Here is a 21,164-nt window from a genome sequence, read left to right on the forward strand (position 1 = left end):
TGCTTTTATGCTTTGCATTTAGTTGAAAACACGACAGAGCCATTTCTGCTCTGTTTACAAGTGATTCACGAAACGCGCTCTGGGAAGCCATGGCAACTACGCTACACGTTACGCAAGTTGCTTAGCAACTACGAGAAGATTTATGAAAAAGACTGTAGTTCGCTCAGGTTCCGCTGTTTGCTACCAAGCTAAAATTAAAATAATGTTTAAACAGTGCAGCCTGTAGTTTATAGTAAGCTAGAGTTTAGGTGTGTTTGTGTGTTTAAGCGGGTCGCTGGCTGGCTGTGTGCAGTGTGAGCAGCACACCTGGGACAGGTCCTGAAAACTGTGGGAATAGTTAGTCAGTGAGCTTTAGATTAGTTAGCGTTAGCTAGCTTAGCTCGCGTCAACTGCTCTGTAAATTAACGTGACCTAACTAACATTGACGTTCATTTGCTAAACTAAAATAACTTGTTAACTAGAACTGAATAAGGAAGAATTGTTCATCGTTCTAAGGCTCATGTCTGGAAGTAGTGAAATGAAATGCAGGTGAGTAAAATAACTCTTGTTCTTAAAATACACACATGTGCTTAAATGTAATTTTATATGTCAATTCTCCCATTATATTAAAGTTTGTGTTTTGTTATATAACTAGTTAGATAACTATTTCTGTTTAATGTTTGTGGCTTGTTAGCTAGCTAGCTATCTTCTTCCTTTTGTATTAATTAACTTCATGATTTTGTTTTCTTTAACTACATTTTCAATGTTTAAAAAAAAGAAGACCATAGATGACCCCTACGAGAGTCTCATTCTGCAGCACCTAAAGCATTATGGACTTTTTGCTGGTAGGACTATAGCTTTTTGCACCATCTGCTAAAATAATTGTTTTAGTAACAGTTTATTGGCAAAGTGTTTTAAAGTCTCTCTTAAACAGCCCACAGACATTTGTAAAGATACTGATGAGAAAGAGGTTTTTGTTACAGTGTAATTTACAGTGTGTTGTGTTACAGTTAGCTTACAGTTTGCTTTGCAATAGGATTATAATGGCTTGTTTAAATATTTATTTGATCTTAAGGTCAGAGATCTTCATCTCAGAGAAAAGTGTCAGTCGGTAGGACATGGGATGGCACTCATAACTCTTTGGCAACAGATGGCATCCATTCACCATCCAACAGCACAGACTTGGAGGAGGAGGAATCAGAAGCTCATCAGGGACAGTGTAAGCTTTATCGCACACTCCAGTGCAGTTGGTTTACTGCCTTTTTCACAGAACATTGTATTTTGATCAACTTAAATAAAGTTATATAAGGTTAACTAAACACTTTGATGTGTAAAAAATAATTCAGTAAATCTTAAAGTTCTTTGTGTATTAGGAATAACAAAATAATTGTTTATACTGTATGTAATTTATATCAATTTGTACAGTTGTCCATATTTTTCCGATATTTTCTTTACATTTTATTTGTTAAGAATTACTAATACTTGTTTTATCTTCTGTAAAGTTCTATTTTGAACACTTAGTCGTTGTTGTTGTTGTTGTTGTTAACTGGCCATGGTTTACACCACATTTGTGTTACTTAACACATTTCCAATTAAAACAGACTGCCTTCATAAAAAATGCAGACACTTACAACAGGGGATTGTTTAGCGGAAGATAAGCTAGAGAAGTAAATGTAGACAGCCTCTCGATTACACAGTTAATTCACTAGCTAAGTACTAAGATGTCCTCTCAAATTTCCTTTCATGTTTACAGTATATGTGTGTGTTTTGGTTTGTATTTCTATTTCTTGTATTTATATTTATATTTCTGTTGTATTTACTTTGAAGTCTCTTTCAATGCGGAGAAATATCTCAGGACAAAGCAGCTGCTAATAGACTTTCAAGGAGGGCGGCCTATCCCCCGCTTGAAGGAACCTCTTGACCTTTTTACCATCCCGTCTACCTCCAGTCCCTTTCAGGGCGTTCGCTGGCCTGTTGAATGCAAAGTCATCTGTGACAAAATCCGTCACATAGGTATCAGTTCTTTGCTGGTTCACAATTTTTTTTTTATCCTACACAAATGCAAAAATCAATGATTTTTTTTACTTGTGCATTACTAAGCAAGATGTTAAAATTGAGTACTTCCTTTATTAATTTATTGCCCACTTACATATTGTTCACAGAATGGGACCCTCCTGAACCAGAGCCATTTTACCAACAAACAGGCTTTGAGCGTACCCCCATGCCAACTGGAAAAGAAAGAGGAAACACTGTCTATTGCATAGACTCTGGCAAGAACCAGCATTTCCATTTTAAGATACCATGTTATTTATTTTTATAAGTCATTTGAAATTACTATTTATAACACTATTTATAAGATTGTCCCTTAGTGCTTGTTTTTCATTTCTGTGTTAAGCTGCAAAGGCCCCCTGCTTCACCCGATCTCGTGTTGGTGGTGGCAGAGAGCCTAAAAGAAATTCAGCATCTTGTACCAACAATCAAGAAACATCTTCCCTGTCCTTTGAGTCCCGGTTTGAGAGTGGTAATCTTCAAAAAGCAGTTCAAGTGTGAGTGGAGAATATTTCCCACAGCATTTCATTGATGCATCACTAACTAAGTTAGGAACATAAAAAAGTTCCAGTCAGGAATCATTACAACTGGAGAGTGTCTCATATACTACATAATTATATTTTATGTAGCTATTACTTTCTCTGAGATCTGAAAAGACACAATTATGTTTAGATCTAGCAAAATGTAAACCAGAGACATCATAATGAGAAGACCTACAACTGTTGATAGACTATTAATAGAATTTCTAGTAAAGCTAATCATGGTGCCTGTGTACGGACTAAATCTCACCCTGTTTTTGCAGAAGGTCTTTAAAAGCTGAAACTTGATGAATGAGTTCAAAGAACAACTTTGTTGACACCTCCCCTCCTTAGAGAGACCTATTATTAGATGGAACTGAACCTACAAGAATAGCTTCATTTTGAAAATGTAATTCTAATGTGTATGGAAAGAATGAGCAGTAATATGTGCTTATTTCTCTTATAGAGGCCTTTATGACTATGAGCTTACTCTGCGGCATGACATGTACACCACAAAGCACACACAATGGTTCTACTTCCGTGTGAGGAACATGAAGGCAGGGGTCACCTATCGCTTCACTATCATCAATCTGATGAAATCCAGCAGCCTGTATGAAGCTGGTATGCGACCACTGCTGTACTCTGAGCTTGCTGCCTGGCTGAAGGGAGAAGGTTGGTGCCGTGATGGCAGCAACATTCGGTGAGTTTAGATAGTTGCTGGACTCTGTGTAGAGCAAGTAACATGTACATACCCGATGACACTCTAATGTCATGTGTTTTTAAAAGGTACTATCGGAATCTTTGTGAAAATGAGGGAACAGCACTCTACTCACTCACTTGGACAATGCAGTTCCCTTATGAAAATGACACCTGCTATTTGGCCCACTGCTACCCATACACCTACTCAGATCTCCAGCACTACCTGCGAGGTGTCATTTCTGACTCTGTCCGGGCAGCTTACTGTAAAGTGCGAGTGCTGTGCCGCAGTCTGGCAGGAAATGCTGTGTATGTGTTGACTATCACAGCACCCGGTGCCACTTGGAAAGAGCGAAGGAACAAGCAGGCAGTGGTAGTGACTGCGCGAGTGCATCCAGGGGAGACTAATGGATCATGGATGATGCAGGGCTTTCTGGATTTTTTGCTTGGTGACTCACTTGATGCACGGCTACTGAGGGAAACCTTTGTCTTTAAGGTAAGTAGAGAAGTTCAGAGATCTGAGTACAACATTGTACAACATTTGGAAAACAGAAAACCTTTTTCAATTTCTTATCATAGTGCTGGGCAGTGAACTGAAATGTAACTAAAACAAGCATTCAGAACCCCTAAGCATGTAATGTGAATTGTTTAATTAATCATAATGTTGATTTGAGGTCATATCAACATTATGATGGTAGATGATGGTAGAGTCTGACCGCTGCACAAAGCCTTCTCCAGCACATCCAAGATTCTCAATGGGGCTAAGGTCTGAACTCTGTGGTGGCCAATCCATGTGTAAAAATTAGGGGTGGGCGATATGGCCCTAAAATAATTTCACAATATTTCATGCTATTTTCGAGATAACAGTACACTTGGGGATATGACAGAACACTGAATTAAAAAGAAAATGTTTCAAGAATACACTACTTCAAATAATTGAAAATTTACATTTTATTATTGCATACAGTATACATTTTTTATTATTGCATACCTAAGATAAAAAAATACAAAACAATTGACGAATTTGTAGTAAAAGTTGATTATCTGAATGTCATGATACTAAAAGTGTAATTATCATTACTAATAATGTCCATATATCTACATATGTCCAGGACTGAAATAAAATAAATGATACTGGACAGATATAATCTGTCTCTAGTAGATATATAATGAAAAATAAGAACAGTGTGAATTTTTCTTTTGCTAAAAACAGCAAAAATGTAGTACCCTGATAATCCATTGATGCAATAACCTGGTCTATATTCAGTATAACTGCAGCAACCCAGATTATTTACTTTGATAAATCCAGGTGGCAACACTTTTTTTTTGGCCAGGCAGTGCATTAGGCTACAATGTGGAAACTAATTCAAATAAAGAAATAGAGAATAACATTGAATGAAAAGGTGTGTCCAACTTTTGACAGGTACTGTACACATCACTTTTTCTTTTTTGTTTTATTCGTGTGTTTGCTTTTTTTACATTGCCATTTGCTTAAAAAACTGCCACATTAGACTAATTGCGGTGGATGCTTGTTTGTTCCCAGTGTTCTCTTTAAAAAAAAAAAAAAAAACGTATTTTTGGCTATTCTATCTACAGTAATAGAATCTGGGGTCAGTGATAAATCATATTGATTAGATTTTTTAAAACTATTTCTGCTGTTGTTTACACTTTTGTAGGTAGTGCCAATGTTGAACCCTGATGGAGTGGTGGTTGGAAATTACCGCTGCTCACTTGCTGGATGTGATCTGAACCGGAACTATCGCACTCTACTACGGGACTCTTTCCCCTGTGTGTGGTACACACGCAACATGGTAAAAAAGTAAGTACAGCAGCTCATGCTTTTATCACTGTGTGTCTCAAAATATTATGATAAACAATTAGGTGTACTCATGTACATTGCCTCTCTTTAGGTTGGTTGCTGAGAGAGAGGTGGTGCTTTATTGTGACTTTCATGGGCATAGCAGAAAGAACAATGTGTTCATGTATGGTTGTAATGATCATAAAGATGCTTCACTACAACTTCAGGAGAGAATTTTTCCTTTGATGATGAGCAAGAATGCCCAAGACAAGGTGAGAGAGATTGGTTTGGATTAGACCAAACTTTCAGTTTGATTGGATTGATTGCTGGTTAATACAACTAAATTAATCCTTACTTGTGTGTTCTAGTTTTCTTTCAGGAGCTGCAAGTTTCGAATGCAGAGAAGCAAAGAAGGCACTGGTCGTATTGTGATGTGGAGGCTTGGCATTAGAAACAGCTACACTATGGAGTCCACCTTTGGAGGATCCACACTAGGTAAAGACTTATGGGGATATCTTGTGCATACTTTCGAAATGTTATAACCAGTTCTTTTCTATTAATGATGAGCTTATTAAAGTCCTGAAGTTCAGTTCTAGTCATGGAGGAAATTTGAACTGTTCAGTACAACACAACTTGGTTAATTCAGGCGTTTTAGACTAGGAAAACAGTACATTGTACTGTGATTGATTATGTCTGGATTGCTAGATCTTGCCATATAGATCTGTTATCAATTATTATTCAAGTTTCTTTTTATTCACAGGGTCCAGAAAGGGAACTCATTTCTCCATGGGAGACCTAAAGTCAATGGGTTACCATTTTTGTGACACCTTACTGGACTTTTGTGACCCAGACCAGACCAAGGTTTTCCATTTCCTACTCTTTACTGTGTTGTAAACAATATGATCTTCTTTATAACTTAATCATTTGTCTCTGATTGTTCCCCAGGCTGAACACTGTCTAGCAGAGTTAGAGGCTTTGCTGAGGCAACAGATCAGACAGAAGTTGGGTAGAGATGTAGACTCCCTGGAGGGTCTTTTTGATGTAGACCTTGAGTCAAGGTAAAAATAAATAAATAAATGTCCAAATAATTATTAGCATATAACACAAAAGCATATGTATCATACAACTAGAACAAGACTTTAGTCAGAAAACTGCAAAATTGGAAATTGTAAAGCTTGGGATTATGGTATGCTATAGATTGTAGTTTAAAAGGGCATTTAAGCTGACTCAATTTTTGGAGGAATTTGTGCTAATTGAAAACAATCTAATAATTAATCTAAAATGAAACACTGTTGTTGACTTATTATAGCACAAGTGGATCAAACAGCACAGAATCCGATGGCCTGCCTGCTCATCTTATAAACTGTGCAGATCAGGTGCAGTATACGACTAAATTGATGAAATATTTGTTATAAGATTTAAAGTGTCATTGAATTTATACATGCAGGTCTTGTTGTGTTTATGCTATATTTTACTGTGTAGAATGTGAAAGTGAAGAAGAAGCATTTGCGGAGCAGAAAAGAAAGGAATAGATTGCGACAACAGCAAGAACAGAGTGCAGTATCCAAGATCCTTCACAAAAACATCAAAAACACAGTAAGCCCTGTTTGTCCAACATGTTCAAAGCACCATAAGCACCTCCACTCCCACTTTTGCATCAGTACTGAGAATCTGTACTTGGCAGGATCATTTACCATCAAATGAAGGTATGTTGAAAGTCAGGATCCAAGAGAAAACAGGGAAAGACACGATGGACAAAAGCCAAAAGGTAATTTATTCATATACTAAATATCAAATATGAACTAAATATTAAATCATGAACAAGTAATCATGCCAAACATATTAGCATGTAAACATCTTTATAGTAAACATTTCTGTATTCAGACACAGTTAGTAGTGAGAGTTAATCAATCTGGAAGGTCCTGGGTCCCACATCCTACCACACGCATTGGTATTGTTGGCCCTGCAACTTTTTGGGAGCAAAAGCCAGATAAGGTATGGTAATGAGTGGCAAAAGTACTAAGCAAAAATAAAATAAAAGTAAAATCATCCAAAATACGTTATTAGAGAAACCAAGTAAACCCTTTAAGTATTTTCAACTCCCGGTTGTAGCATTGTAAAAGTGTAAAAAAAAAAAAAAATGAAAATCTTATAGACCCATATTTTATTCACAATAAAGCATAGAACACTCATTAGTTGTTGAAAGTGAGACATTTTCCTATTTCATGAAAAACTAATTTAGAACTTGATGGCAGCAACATATCTTTTATGTATTTCGTAGTTTAGATTTTAAGCTTGTATTAAAAACTTGATTATATTTCATTCAGAGTCCATATTTGGAGGCTGTTAGTGCAGCCTGTCTGCACGGTGGAGGCTTGACAGACCCCTGTCGACGTCCTGCTACAGGTAAATGTTTGTAGAGGATTAATAATCTGTCGGACGTGCTTTAAACTTTTTTTAATGCAACTTTTGTGCCAACAAAAGAAAATGTAAATAATTATCAATTAATATACTTGAAAAAGAGTTTTGAATTTTAATGTCCTTTTATGAAGTGTACAGCTTGTGAACTTGTCAAATTAAACATGGCTTAGGTAAACTTTTCTGCTTTAATAGATGAAACTGGAAGAAAAATGTGTCCTTATGCCCTGCGTCAATCCCAGAGACAAAAACAGCGGCAACCTCTGTCTATCACTACAATCCGACACAGCTTCTCTTCTGTGCCAATCCAGCAGTACTCTCTGCTCTTCGACTCAGGCTTCAGAGCACAAGATGGAATAAGAGGTGCATTCTTTGTTTTAGCACTATGATCCTGTTTATACCTGGGCACTTCATGAGACTTGTATTTGGATTGTATCCTGATAAGATTTTAGCCACTGGCATTTATAATTGGTTGTCAAATGAATCACGAATTAGTCTGAATAAGACTGAAATACTGTTGCTGTGTGGGACTGCATATGCAATTTCACTCATTGTGCAGCAATTGTTACTAGTGTTTGTTGAACACTCCTGGAGAGACTGATATGTTTATACTGCTATAATATGCAGATCAAATCAGCCAGATATCATTTGTGTCTGTTTTAACGGCATGCTGAGTGTGGATACAATTGCATTTTTATGTGGCTTGGCCTTACCCAGGCGTAATCCTGATATGGAAGATGCACAAAGTGTAAATTGAGTCTACATATATTCTTTTACTTAAAGTAAATTATGAAATCTACTGTTCTTTATAGGATAAACAACAGTTAAGTTTTGTATCTATATTTTTTACAGGGAGGTGCTCTGTATCAAACATCTCACTCCGTAGGTTAGTACTCCATTAACATCACTTATGTATGTTTTTCATAGTGGTGTCTGGAAGGTAATGTTCTGTATTCAGCTCTGATCTGTTCTTCATCCCTGTCATATTGTGTAGAGCTGTACTTAATGATCAAAGGCAGTTCAGGGTTATTCAAGAATTTGTTCCTGCCAGAGGCCTGGAGCCCTGCACCTCAGCTGACTTATATCCAACCCGCACTGACAACCAGCAGAAGCTTGCACAAGAAAGTATTTCATTCAAATACTTCGCCCCGGAAATACAGGACACTATCGGCAGCCTAAAGACTATTCGTAAAAGAAACACACTAGGTAAGTAAGATTTGTGTTGACATAAGAACTGGAGAGATTATTTGGTCAAGGAAGTCTGTCTAAGTTCTGTCTAAATGCACCTGGTTTCTGGTACACCATATAAAATTAGGTCACAGACTGTAAATAGGGTGCTTGTTATATACATTATGTACATCAGTCACAACATTAAAACAGCCTCTTTGTTACTGCACATCATATAAGCTGCAATGATCATATAGAACCACTTAGTAGTTTTATAATTACAGAATGTGGTCCTTCTGTGTCTGTGCAAACTTTATTATCCTTCTTTCACAATGTCCTTCACTGGTCTGGACTCCACAGGGTGGTGCTGGTGTATTAGTGTGAGTTGTTCCGGTGTGATTGAGGATTCGATATAGCAGTGCTGCTGGAGTTTTTGAACATGGTGTCCATTCTGTTAGACACTCCTACCTAATTGGTCCATCTTGTAGATGTAAAGTCAGAAGCTCATTTGTTGCTGCACAGTTTGTGCAGGTAATCCTCCAGCAGTATTGCTGTGTCAGATTTATTCATATACCAGAACACACACTAACACACCACACACATCAGTGTCCAAAGAATACCTACTTTGTGTTGGTCCTGTGGGGCTCTAATATGTGTCAAGTGTAGAAACTAGAATTTATTATTATTTTTTTCTTTCTTTCTTGTCTTAGCTCCTGTAATTGTGCCGGACTCTATGCAGTCGAATGAAGCAGAGCAGCTCAGTAAGCAAGAGAAAAATGACGTCTCCTTTTTACCTAATCTAAGAAGAATTAACAAGAGGTTTATTTCAGCTTTTTTCCTTTTTTTTAAAATTATACATGGTTCTTATTTTCGTAGCGTTTTAAACCAGAATGCTGTATACTGGAATGCCTCACAACTATTGTCATGACAGGCCCTCAGGTGACCAGGCTGGACTAGGAGGTCTCAGACTGGGCAAGTTGCCAGAAGGGAGTGCAAGGCAGTCGGCACCCTGGGGAGATGCAGCTTTACCTGGGCCAGCAGAGTGAAGGCAGGTATATGATTTATATCCTTTGCTTTTATTTTATTTTATTTTGAGTTAGCACCTTATAAAGACCAGTGCAAAAGTAGTCATTCCAGTTTAAGGGGATTAGTTTCTTCTTATATCTTAGGCTAAGGCAAAGAGTAATGCAAGAACTCTGTTTTGTACCTGTTTACAGAGAGGAAGCATGCTGTACAGAGACTTCGGAAATATACTACTGGAAAAGGCTAACACCGCATAAGGAGCAGGCGCAGAACACAACAAAGAAACGATGGATTCAGAAGGTCTGCAGAAGGTTCAAATCAGCGATATTCTAGGAAAGAGCGTCTTGGTGTATGCATGTTTATCATTACCTCTAGGCAAAAACACACATGTCAGGAATACTTCAATAGTACAGCATGTCATGGCTGGTAAAGCAAAAGGAGTGTTTCTAAAACATCTCAGAGTACACGTAATGGTCTAGGACCTGTGCTTGTTTCTAAAGTCAAGGAAAACATAAGTAGGGCTCTAAATTAAGTTTCACAATTGGTACTTCTTCTCTCCAGGGGCTGGTTGCACCAGCTGTGCGCAAGTTTACATGTCAGCTAGTTGTTTCAGATTTATGCATAACTAAATTAAAAATGGGTTGAACCACACAAATAAGTATGTATACAGTAGCTAGTATCTATTAAATATTAACACATACCCTAAGCTGTGACTAAACCAAAAGCATCCAATACTGCTTTGAGACAGATGACAGGTAATCACTTTCACTGCTTACATAATTTCTGATAACACAAAGATATCATATATTGGCAAATATAACTAGTTGTTACTAGTTAAACACAACCGATTTGATATTTGTCGAATTTGCTCAGTGTTTACTATTGACTAAGTAGAGTCTTAAAATTATCTAAACAAACTTAACCTAAAAAAGGAACATACACAAAAATGATGCAGGCCAGGTTATGAATGTAGGCCATGAAGTACAGAAACATCTATTGTGTCTTTGTTCAGCTGTAGACAGGTTTCATATTTTACCATCTTTTTGAGACAATTATGTATTTTTCAGCTATTTTAATAAAAAACACTGATGTGACGTGACTGCTGTGTTTTCTCATAATGGACAGAACATATTGTGAAGAAATGTATTTATGCTTAATATACTTAAAACATTAGATGCAACCTTTCCATCTTCCATTATTTGTATATCCTTTCTGAATCTAGGCATCTATTTTTATTTTCATATTATATGAAGTAAGACAGACAATGTGTACTTTTTAATATATTTTTAAATAAAAAAATATATACAAATAATTACAAAAAAATACTATGACAAAAATAATTGGTAAAAAAATTGTTAGAGAATGATCCGAAATATTTCCCACCAATGCTATTTATGGTCACTTTGGTTCTTTAAACGTGTGCAGATCTTCAGATTTAGAAGCATTCGTTATGCTCTAAGTTCTTGAATTCCATTAAACTGCCGAAGATGGAAGCGGCTTTCGGTGTTCCTGACCATTGCACGAAGGGCAACAAAACCAGAGAGAGCCTGTGAATGATATTTGGGGTAAAACATCAAACACAAATGAGTAAAAATTAATTAAAAAAAGGATGAATTGAATTAAAGGATGCCCATGAGAGTGCTGCCCATACCTCTGCTAAAATAAATAGAGCGAGAATGATATGCACTCCTCTTTCCAAAGGTTGAATGAGTATAGCTTCATTAAAAAGCAGGAAGAGAGTCAATGGAAACTGAAGAAGGAGACTTAGAAGCCAAAATCCAGCCAGTTCGGGAACCTGCAAAGAGAAACAATGTTTGATTATTACCTGCCAAACAAAAAGCTCCTGCATTTTATTTACTCTCTCCACTAATGCTGTTACATACATTTAGATTTCACATTTTATTTATTGTCTATATGTGAAGAGTAATGTTACACATGTATATAGTTTATATTCAGTACCAGTCAGGAAGTTTGGACACACATCTTATTCAATGTGTTAACTTTCTTTTTATGTTTTTTTTACATTGTAAATTTAACATTGAAGACATTAAAGCTATACAGGAAGATGTGGAGTTATTTTGCAAACAAAAAATGTGAAACAAACCAGAATATATTTTAGGCTACTTTAGTAGTCACAATTATTATTTAGCTTTGAGGATATATTTGGACACTCTTGGTATATTCTCCGTGGCTTCATTAGGTAGTATTACCTGGAATCGTTTTCTCCAGCTCATCCCAAATCACCCATCTCAGTTGGGTTTAGGATAGGGGATTGTGGAGGCCAAACCCCTTTTTTCCACTACATAATTCATTGTGTGTCCCTAAATGCCTTCAACATTAATTTACAATGTATAAAATAAATTTAATAATTCATAAAAAAAATTATGTTCAATGTATGTTGCGTGTATATATATATTTTTTGTATATAGCTATTGTGGTCTTAAGTTTTTTTTAACTTACCTGCACACCTAATGTGATCTGACAATAAACCAGATTTGACATTGATTCTCAATAAAGATGCGTATGGATATTACATTAGAGAAGTCTTTACCTTTTCTTGCAGGTTCCCAGCGTAACCCAGGTAGAGTCTGATACCCTCGATGAGGGTCATTAAAATCAGGACGGTAATTAAGATGAACTTGTAGTAGTCTGGAAGGGCTGGGTACTAAAACAGAATACAAGGTAAGCTACCTTCACTAACTTAGGTTAGTTACTACATACATCCAGGTCAGACAGTTACCAAACTAGCGTTAGTTAACCTAGCTAGATTACTTACTTTGAGTTGCAGCATCACCACTTCACTGATCCACCACAGAGGAAAGAACCATAGGTTGAAGAAAAGGGACATCTGAAGCGGCAAACTGGACACGACTTCTCTGTCTGTATAGTGAATACATGATAAGAGTGGGGAGAACTGAGTGTCTAGTCTACCACATTTAACAGCTAACGTTAGGTTACTACACTGAACTGTAAGCTAGTTAATTAATTAGATAACGCTAGCTAAGCTGGTTTAGCCAATTAAAACACGACAATAAATACACAGTAGCTCATGTGCGTTCAGCTTTGCACGCCAGATAACGTTAGTGAGGTTCATTTTCCTTTTTAGAAGTTTAGTTGCAGCTTCTTTGCCAAAGCTAACGCTAACCTAGCTGATGTTATTGTTTTAGCGGTTAGCTAGTTAGCACGCATGAGATGTAACCCAGCTAGCTCACAGTTGGATATCAGGACAGACTCACTCTGATTCAGGAATTTGACATGATCCTCAGGGGTAAGTTTAGAAAATGTCTGATCCACGAAAACAGTTCTGGAAAAATCCCCCAAACGTCTTCTTATGGGCTCCGGTAGATCCATGATGGAGCACACATCTCAGCCTGACGCTAACGCTAACTGCTGAACATCATCTCCTAGCAACAGCTGTGGGCGTGTTCAGCAGGGAACCGCTGTACTTGCTGTAGCTCTGCAATCAGGGTTGCCAGGTCCGACAAACATATCCAGACAAAAGTCAGTCTAAAACCAATTTACAAATGTTGAGTTTTTTTTACTTTACCAAATTGTAAAGCTCTGGAATATAATCCAATTACTTGTAATCATGTTTCACTACACTCCAAGTCTATTTCACACCAAATGTCTCCTTTAAGGTAGAGATAAAGGTAAAAAAAAACATAAAACAGATTTAAACAATTCCTTTAAAACTCAAGTTCACAGATGAGTTTTCCTTTACTATATTTACTAATATTTAATATATTACATCAATATATTCCATATATTCCATCATTCATGTAGGCAGAGACACTCCCAAAATTTCACACCACTGCATTGACTTTAAGCTGGCACTAAGTAGCCATGGCCAACAGGTCAAAACATAATAAAGTGCATGCTCTACCCTGATTGGTGAGTTTGCTTTGCACATATAAACCAAAGGTAACCAAAGGAAATAGTACAGTGACAAAATACACAGGCTACTTCTCTATTGTCCACCACTGTTCATGAACCTAGTTAGCTTACATACGATGGCTTTTAAAAACCTAAATAAATAAGAACAATAAGATAGAAGAATCTCCTCATAAAAGTCATATTACAAAATAACTTTATTGTAGATTTAAAATGGCTCAGTTACATTAACCAATTCACTAGCACAGTTTTGAGGAAAAAGGAAGCAAAATCCTAAATTATGTATGCCAGTATTAAGTCTTTCATGTTTGTGTGACGCCAGCATCTTGGGGCTTGACCATCATCATGCAGGAGTCAGAGGATCATTTCCAAGGATGCTGATGTTCCAGTGTAATCCACAGTGTCGTAGAATCGGAGACAAGATTTATGCTGCAGGAGCTTCTCAGCCAGGTGACTCTGTCTTACTTCTTTACACAGTTCAGCACTCAGGTCTGTGTACCTGTACAACACAACAAAAAAACAATGTGCAGTATCAACACAATACTGTCAGAATTAGTTGCACAACCATGCTTCTGTGTATCAACCTACAAGTCTACATTTTCTGTCTTAAAACTTGACATACCTTACATACATTTTTATGTTCATGTTTTAGGTAGATCAGATGTGTTAAGGACCCATTTCCCCATTTCATTCACTCGTCATGGTGAGGGCGGAATTTTTGAGTGCAAGGCAGGAATACTTACTAGAGAAGTTGCCAGTGTAACTCAGGGTACTACACACACTCCATTTACTCATATCTAGCTGTAATTTAGAATAGCCTACCCACCTACTGGTATGTTTTTGGGAGATAGGAAAAAACACAGGAGGGTTCATATGGAAAACACAGAGAGACTGGAGCAAGGATTTAACTCCCACAGCCAAACCACTAAAGCTGTATAGCTCATACAGTACCACACTTTTTCAATCCTGCTTAAAAAGATTGCAAAACATACTTTTTGCTTATTTGTCCATGTATGCCAGGTCTACTAAGCTGCATTAATTCTGCTCTAAATTAATTGTTGTTGTGATAATTAGGGCTGTAAAGAACATGCAGAGACCATACGTATCACGATACAGGGGTTACAATTCAGTACATAGATGTATTGTTATACTGTATGCAAGGGGATATATTTGAATTGTTTAAATTAAATAATTTACAATAAATAACATCTGTCATAGATAAAACACTATTATATGTATTAAATCTGAATAAAACAATAAAACAAAACTTTACTTTTTATGCAGTGAGAACAGTGGGATTTAACAACAGAGTACAACACTGCTATCTTTTTGAGACTTTTGTTCATATTTTTGCTAATCCAGGCTCAGCAAATGGTATCACTATGTATCTTTGGTGAAGGGAGCAGGACACATATTTGTGTAAAATCCTGTAATAGTACTACTCAGTTCACATGCTACTACAACTTTAAGTGATGGTTCAGTATCTCATAATGGATTATTCACCTTTAGGTTAAGCCAATGACTAAAAATACTATGTTACTAATGCTGCTTTAAGTAGACCTCCTGATGCATTTCATACCTTATAGGTCAGAATGAACAAACTCTGGTATTGATAATGTGTTTCCAGTGTACACTAAGGGCTCCTATGATACAACAAAATATGAATTTGTAGCCTACCTGCAAGATAATCTCCAAAACAGCAGGGTATTTATGGTCATCAGAATTGCCAAAGTGAAGAAAAATCTCTCCAGATTGCCGTCGCTGAGTGTATTTGGATAGAAGTTCCCTAAAGGCAGAAATGATCAAATGAAAATGATTCTTTATTAGCAGTGGCTGATGAACCATTGCCCCCGAGTTTTTGCTTTGTGTTAACAAAATGCTGAGAAAGCCTTACCCCCAGAAACAAGATAAAAGAACTGAGTCAGAACAGCACCCAGAAAGCATCCTCCTCCATAGAAGAGAGTGAGGAAGTGTAGGGAGATGCCTCTGAGGTTACTAGGAGTCATACAGAAAGAGATGAGGGAGCCTAAAAGTAAAAGGATTAGAAAAAAAGCATGAATTACATGAATCAAGGATATCAGTGACATAGTAGAGATGAGCTGCTTTCAGCTAGACAGTTTGGGTCTATTTATAATAATCTGTGAATCTTTTGGAAATCAGTAATAGGACCTAGTGTTTAATGTTTTGCACATTATTAAAATGCATACTTACATGCTGGTGTGACAAATGCTTCTGCTATACCCAGTAAGACATACTGAGGTGCAAGTTGAAAACAGGCCATTGAGGACACCTGTAGTACTGTTCCTGACAGTGTCTGCTCCACCTGAGAGAAGTCTTTCCTGTGGATCTCAGTAATCCCTGCAGCTAGTGCAGACAGAGCTGCACAGGCATGTCCCGCTGCTGCAAGAAAAGATGTCACAAAGTAGAGCTTACTACACTCCATACCTGTCACACTTACTTATAATTCATTGGACATGCATACTTATGAATTTGGCTGGAGAAGGAGGTGTTTTCTTCAAAGACTGATAACAGGTGCCAAAAAATTCCAGTAGTGGTGCTAAAATTAGCAATGGCAGGATACTGATCACATTCATAGCTGCTATAGGAAGGAGGAAACCATTGAAGTTCAGATTTGAATGCATGGTCTGGAGGTAGTATCCTGATGGAATCTGTGAAGATGCAAATTATGTTATTGGTTATACAACTGTGGAATGGACATCTGCGCTCAGAGATAATACCTAAACAGAGATAATATGAATTATAATAATAATAATAATAATAATAATAATAATTGAAGATTAAATGTTCATCATTACATTATGTATAAGATCAGTTTATGTACAAGTGGTGGAAACGATATGTCTGAATGTTTGTGGACACCCCTTCTGCAGCTATTGCTGACACAAATGTACAAATGGACATATATAAACTGCTTGTCTAGTCCCTGAGTGCTACCAATAGTATAGGAATTTTTCCAAAGCAGCTAAATGTGAATCTATTGGCACTATGCCTAATGCCAGTAGTGGACTGGAGGGGTATAAGTGCAATCAAATCCTCACAGCAATGCTCCAAAATCTAATAGATTTCCCTGGACAGGAGCAGGGGTTTTAGTACTTTTGTCCACTTATTTTGTATTTTATAGGTGCAATTATAGGAAGTTTAGGTCAAATCGTACAAACACCTTTTTATTGTGTAACAAACATTAACAGAAAATTTTGTTTCGCATATATACTTACTTGGGTTATACAAGCCCGGTAGAGCAGCTGCAGTCCAAAAAGAGGAAAAAGCTTAACCAGGATCTTAACATTTTCAACACTGGTCTCACTGTAGCGTCCTCCATTGTTCTCCTTGGCACGGTCCAGCCAATTATTCACGTCTCCACTCAAATGACGATAATGGAGGCAGGACATTTTTAAGGAGTTTAGGAACACACCCAGTGTGGTCAGCAACAAACTGGCTGTGTGTTTTCCCACACATGAAAGGTCAATGGAATGAAGGAAGAGAAGAAGACACAATGATCAAATACTGTTATGTGAAATTCAGTGTCATCTATATATAGAGGGTACACATATGATATCACAGTTGGGGAGAGTCTGTGTGATTATGCCCAGTGGCAGTATACTGAGTGGCAGCATTAGCGTTCATTGTAAATGCTGTGAAGACACAAAATGGGAAAGAGCCCTTGTGTGATTAAATATAAAAACTTGTTGAAATCAATGTACATAACAATGTAAGGAAACCTAATTTCTAGTTTCTAATTGGTCTGTTGCTCTAGAGCCCAACGGCCTTCAATTTAAACACATGACCACTTGTTTCATAGCTGGTTTGGCTGTTTCAGTCTGACCAAACGACATGTTCTGGCAGAAACAGGACTCCAATGAATACCATCTATTGCATATAATTTATTGCAGAAGTTTTGATCTATGCAGAATTATATAAACAGCACATTTATTTTATTTGTGTATATTTGTATATCTGTTTATCTGTATGTGTTTGTTAGTCCATTACCTTTCTTTGGATGAAAGATGAGATTGTTGCGTGCCATGTGTATCGCAACAAGAGCCAATAGAACAGAGGTGAAGGGAATGAGAAAGCCCAGGTTTTTACCCACAGACTGCTGAATATAGGAGATCCCCAGGAACACAACTGTAGAATTGAGATTCACAAGCCAGTAGAGCCTGTGGTTATAAATACCATCAGTTTTACATCAATAGCATAACCTTCCAGAGATGTACAAGCATTTTGATTTGCTCTTAATTATCTATAGTTAATGATTTAATGTCTTACCAATTAAAAAAGGACAGTATCTGGTGTTGGTCATAACCCTGAAGGTAATAGGCACTTAACGGGCATAGAATAGCACGGAAGCCCCCAATACCCAGGGCAGCGGCTAGCAGCCCAACGTAGAAGAGAAGCTGTTGCTCTCGTGGCTCTAGTCGGTGAATAATATTGTGTGTGTCAATGTAGAAATCCTCAAAGGGGAATGCAACAACAGGGAGCATGGCAGTACCTATGGACAGAAAATCAGGACTTAATGTAATGTGAATTGTTATTCATTCAAGGCTTGTAAGACAGTGTTGGACTCTTGGAATATATTGACATACAGGAGTCTACATGCCTTCAGCAAATCCCATGCTGTGGTATCTGATATACCACTCCAAACATGTTCTCCATCGTGACCATATAACATCTGATTCATGTAACAACATTTACCACAACCGTGTGCATTGTACAGACCTTAAAAATGCTGATACAATCTGCATTTTAACAAACACACATTAAACAAATTATTAAAACACATTTTAATCAACACATACATGAATCACATTGTAAGTTTTTTCTACATATTTTAGTCATACATTTTTTTGCATTGTTTCTTAATAACAACAGTGTCAACTTACCTATAAAATGGAGCAGAGCGCAAAGATAGAGTACTTTTGTCCTCCCCAAACACGTCTCTGCAAACCAGCCCACAAGAACAGGTGTGAGTGTACTGGCTCCAACAAAACACAGGTTGACTGTGGCAGCTTGGTAATTGTGATATCCCAGCTTGATGGTGCAAAAGAGGATCATATTGCAAACAATCCCAAAGAAGGTGAACCTCTCGAACAATTCCACAAAAAGAATACAGATAATCACCTGCAGCTTCTTTCTGGACTTTCGAGGCTTATATGGGGTGACCATCCCACTCGGGCGTCGAGCGGTCGAGACCCTTTGCAGTTGACGGCCACCATGGAGGCCAGGAACACTGAGAGACGCCATGCTGCTTCTTCAGGTCCTCCTGTGTGAAGTGCTGCTTGAGCACTGCAGTATCTTCTCTATCCAATCTGGGAAACAACAAAGCAATTCCTCACAGGACTGTGAAGTCTTATTTGCCAGCATCTACACGTGCAGAAGCTCATGCTGATCTTCTCCTGTGACTTCTGAGTAATGTTTGTTCACCTGTTCTCCTCACTAGAGTATGAACTGACTGCTGCTGCTGGTTTCTGAGTCAGCTTATTAGGGTGGTGGACATGATGCCAGTGTGGTGACACAAGCCTTTATACATGAAAGTGATGTCAGGAGTGTGTGAGATATTTTTGTAATGAGTTTCTAAGTGGATCTAGGTTATCATTTATTAGTCTGTTAATATTAGTACCCTCCCCCCGGTGAGGAGAAGTGGGCCTTAGGAGAGGTGGGAATTGTGAAATGTGTGTAAGTGACTTAGCTTATTATTATTTTGTGATTGTCTTGAATGCTTGAGTACTGACATAAAATGGTCTGTTGACAGCATTTGACTTTGGGACTTCAAGCAAGGATATCATTGCTGTCAAACAAAAAACAAATCAAGTAGCAGCTTTACAGGAGAAGGAAATACCTTCTTGATTTTCAGTGGAAGTCAGCATTCATTTTGAATGCTATAGTTTAGAAGATTTTTAGACACAATGATATGTTAACTACGGTGGCCGAGAAAGCCCAACGCAGTGCAAATGGAAAAGCGCTGCAAAAGCACAAAACACATCCATCAAAATTACAACACAGGCGCAGCAAATAGACAAACGCGCTGCAACTAGAAAAACGCGCTGCAAATAGAACCACAACACAACGGAAGTGAGTCACAACACAACGGAATTTTCCCGGGGGACCTTAAAAGATACTGTACCAGCTAAGCTGCGTCTTCAGTAACGTCTCGGACTTCACTATGTGTACAAAGGACAATAAGTGGCAAACAAGGCGTTTTGTGAAGCAGAACTTTTAATAATATGCACACAACCGTGGTAATCACAGGTAATAAACATAACTTACTTTTCAGAAGCTTGTTTGCCACTTATTGTCCTTTGTATACAGCTGGTACAGCATCTTTTAAGGTCCCCCGGGAAAATTCCGTTGTGTTGTGACTCACTTCCGTTGTGTTGTGGTTCTATTTGCAGCGCGTTTTTCTTTTTGCAGCGCGTTTTTCTATTTGCTGCGCCTGTGTTGTAATTTTGATGGATGTGTTTTGTGCTTTTGCAGCGCTTTTCAATTTGCACTGCGCTGGGCTTTCTCGGCCACCGTAGTTAACACAATATAAAGGACAATTGCCCAGATTCAAAAGTTCAAAACTTTTAATGCACAATATATTTAATTTGTAAATAGTTCAGGAGAAACAGACTGGTTTCATAAGCATGCATTAAAGTAGTCCGTGCTTTCATTCAAGTTTTAATGATCAGAGATTCCTACAGCATGTCACAGACTAGTGTGAAAATCTACGCTCTGTACAAAGGCTCCAGAGAGTGTTTTGCTTAGAGAGGATTCAGGGGATACACTACTGCATACAGACAAAATACTGTATAAAAGTCCAGATGTGTTGTTTAATTTTGGAAACACAGAACTCTAATTACTCTAAATATGGTTTTGATTCTTTTGACAACATGCTTGTCCAAGAACGACATTTTTTTGTTACTGGCAAATAGTGTGCCACAACCTTCCCGTAATAGACCTTTCTCATAGTCACTGTAGCAGGTTTTCTGTCAACAAAATGTGTATATATCTGTAATAATGAAACTATTATTTAAGTACATTTAATATATTTAATATATTTAAAAACTTTAAATATGGTCATCTTTTTACACTTTGACATTCTAACAGTCATTCATTAAGACTAGGAGTGCTCACATCCAAGTTTTATCTTAGTCATGCTGAGGTAAATTACCCAACAACATTAAGTGTAAAGGCAGCTGCTTTCAGATAATGGAGTGTATCAGAGTCTGACCCATAAAAAATACATACTAAATACAATGCTGAGATGTCTGTCTTGTTTAAGGACTTTAAACAGACTTTCTGGAAAAATTGTCAGTATGACACAGATGGGAGAGTAGGATAAAAAGAGCCACTGGATAAGTTGAAACACCACCTGTATCTGGGACACTGTAGGTCATTTTAATCATGTAAACTCACATTTACTTAGATTTGTCTTGACCCCAGGCTGAGCTAAAAAGAACACTTTCATTGTGCCCCATATTTTGTTGTCTAATTGAGTTTTATTTGGGGTTTTAATGTTTAATACCTCACATTCTGAACTTGTGTTGCAATTATTGAATTGCTTTTCTCTTAGTTATTGTCTAATTAACTAAATGGTCCTTTTCATACCTCACTCTACCCTACAT

The 21,164-nt window shown here is 37.4% G+C and overlaps 3 protein-coding genes across 3 annotated transcripts; 1 reads left to right on the forward strand and 2 right to left on the reverse strand.

The window, feature by feature from the left end:
- The first annotated feature begins 114 nt into the window (after nucleotides 1–114).
- On the forward strand, nucleotides 115–10,747 carry agbl2 (AGBL carboxypeptidase 2). The gene is made up of 24 exons (XM_007246579.4): nucleotides 115–528; nucleotides 758–824; nucleotides 1,055–1,198; nucleotides 1,807–1,992; nucleotides 2,142–2,249; nucleotides 2,375–2,525; nucleotides 3,013–3,246; nucleotides 3,333–3,738; nucleotides 4,919–5,061; nucleotides 5,153–5,312; nucleotides 5,409–5,535; nucleotides 5,801–5,901; nucleotides 5,986–6,098; nucleotides 6,350–6,416; nucleotides 6,523–6,636; nucleotides 6,725–6,808; nucleotides 6,925–7,035; nucleotides 7,368–7,446; nucleotides 7,654–7,821; nucleotides 8,311–8,344; nucleotides 8,453–8,664; nucleotides 9,336–9,444; nucleotides 9,557–9,677; nucleotides 9,843–10,747. Exons 1-23 carry the CDS (start codon nucleotides 523–525, stop codon nucleotides 9,669–9,671), a joined length of 3,039 nt encoding a protein of 1,012 aa, XP_007246641.3. The 5' UTR covers nucleotides 115–522; the 3' UTR covers nucleotides 9,672–9,677; nucleotides 9,843–10,747.
- Nucleotides 10,748–10,917: 170 nt separating this feature from the next.
- On the reverse strand, nucleotides 10,918–13,067 carry tmem17 (transmembrane protein 17). The gene is made up of 5 exons (XM_022672263.2): nucleotides 12,885–13,067; nucleotides 12,425–12,528; nucleotides 12,200–12,313; nucleotides 11,300–11,443; nucleotides 10,918–11,195 (listed from the first exon to the last, which is right to left on the reverse strand). Exons 1-5 carry the CDS (start codon nucleotides 12,997–12,999, stop codon nucleotides 11,097–11,099), a joined length of 576 nt encoding a protein of 191 aa, XP_022527984.2. The 5' UTR covers nucleotides 13,000–13,067; the 3' UTR covers nucleotides 10,918–11,096.
- A 678-nt stretch (nucleotides 13,068–13,745) lies between these two features.
- On the reverse strand, nucleotides 13,746–18,979 carry slc15a5 (solute carrier family 15 member 5). The gene is made up of 9 exons (XM_015605117.3): nucleotides 18,441–18,979; nucleotides 17,827–18,049; nucleotides 17,548–17,717; nucleotides 16,776–16,996; nucleotides 16,022–16,208; nucleotides 15,751–15,939; nucleotides 15,434–15,565; nucleotides 15,217–15,325; nucleotides 13,746–14,038 (listed from the first exon to the last, which is right to left on the reverse strand). Exons 1-9 carry the CDS (start codon nucleotides 18,799–18,801, stop codon nucleotides 13,894–13,896), a joined length of 1,737 nt encoding a protein of 578 aa, XP_015460603.1. The 5' UTR covers nucleotides 18,802–18,979; the 3' UTR covers nucleotides 13,746–13,893.
- Between the last annotated feature and the right edge of the window lie 2,185 nt (nucleotides 18,980–21,164).

This window comes from Astyanax mexicanus, chromosome 2 (genome assembly GCF_023375975.1).
Source record: "Astyanax mexicanus isolate ESR-SI-001 chromosome 2, AstMex3_surface, whole genome shotgun sequence".
NCBI classification, from domain to species: Eukaryota; Metazoa; Chordata; class Actinopteri; order Characiformes; family Acestrorhamphidae; genus Astyanax; species Astyanax mexicanus.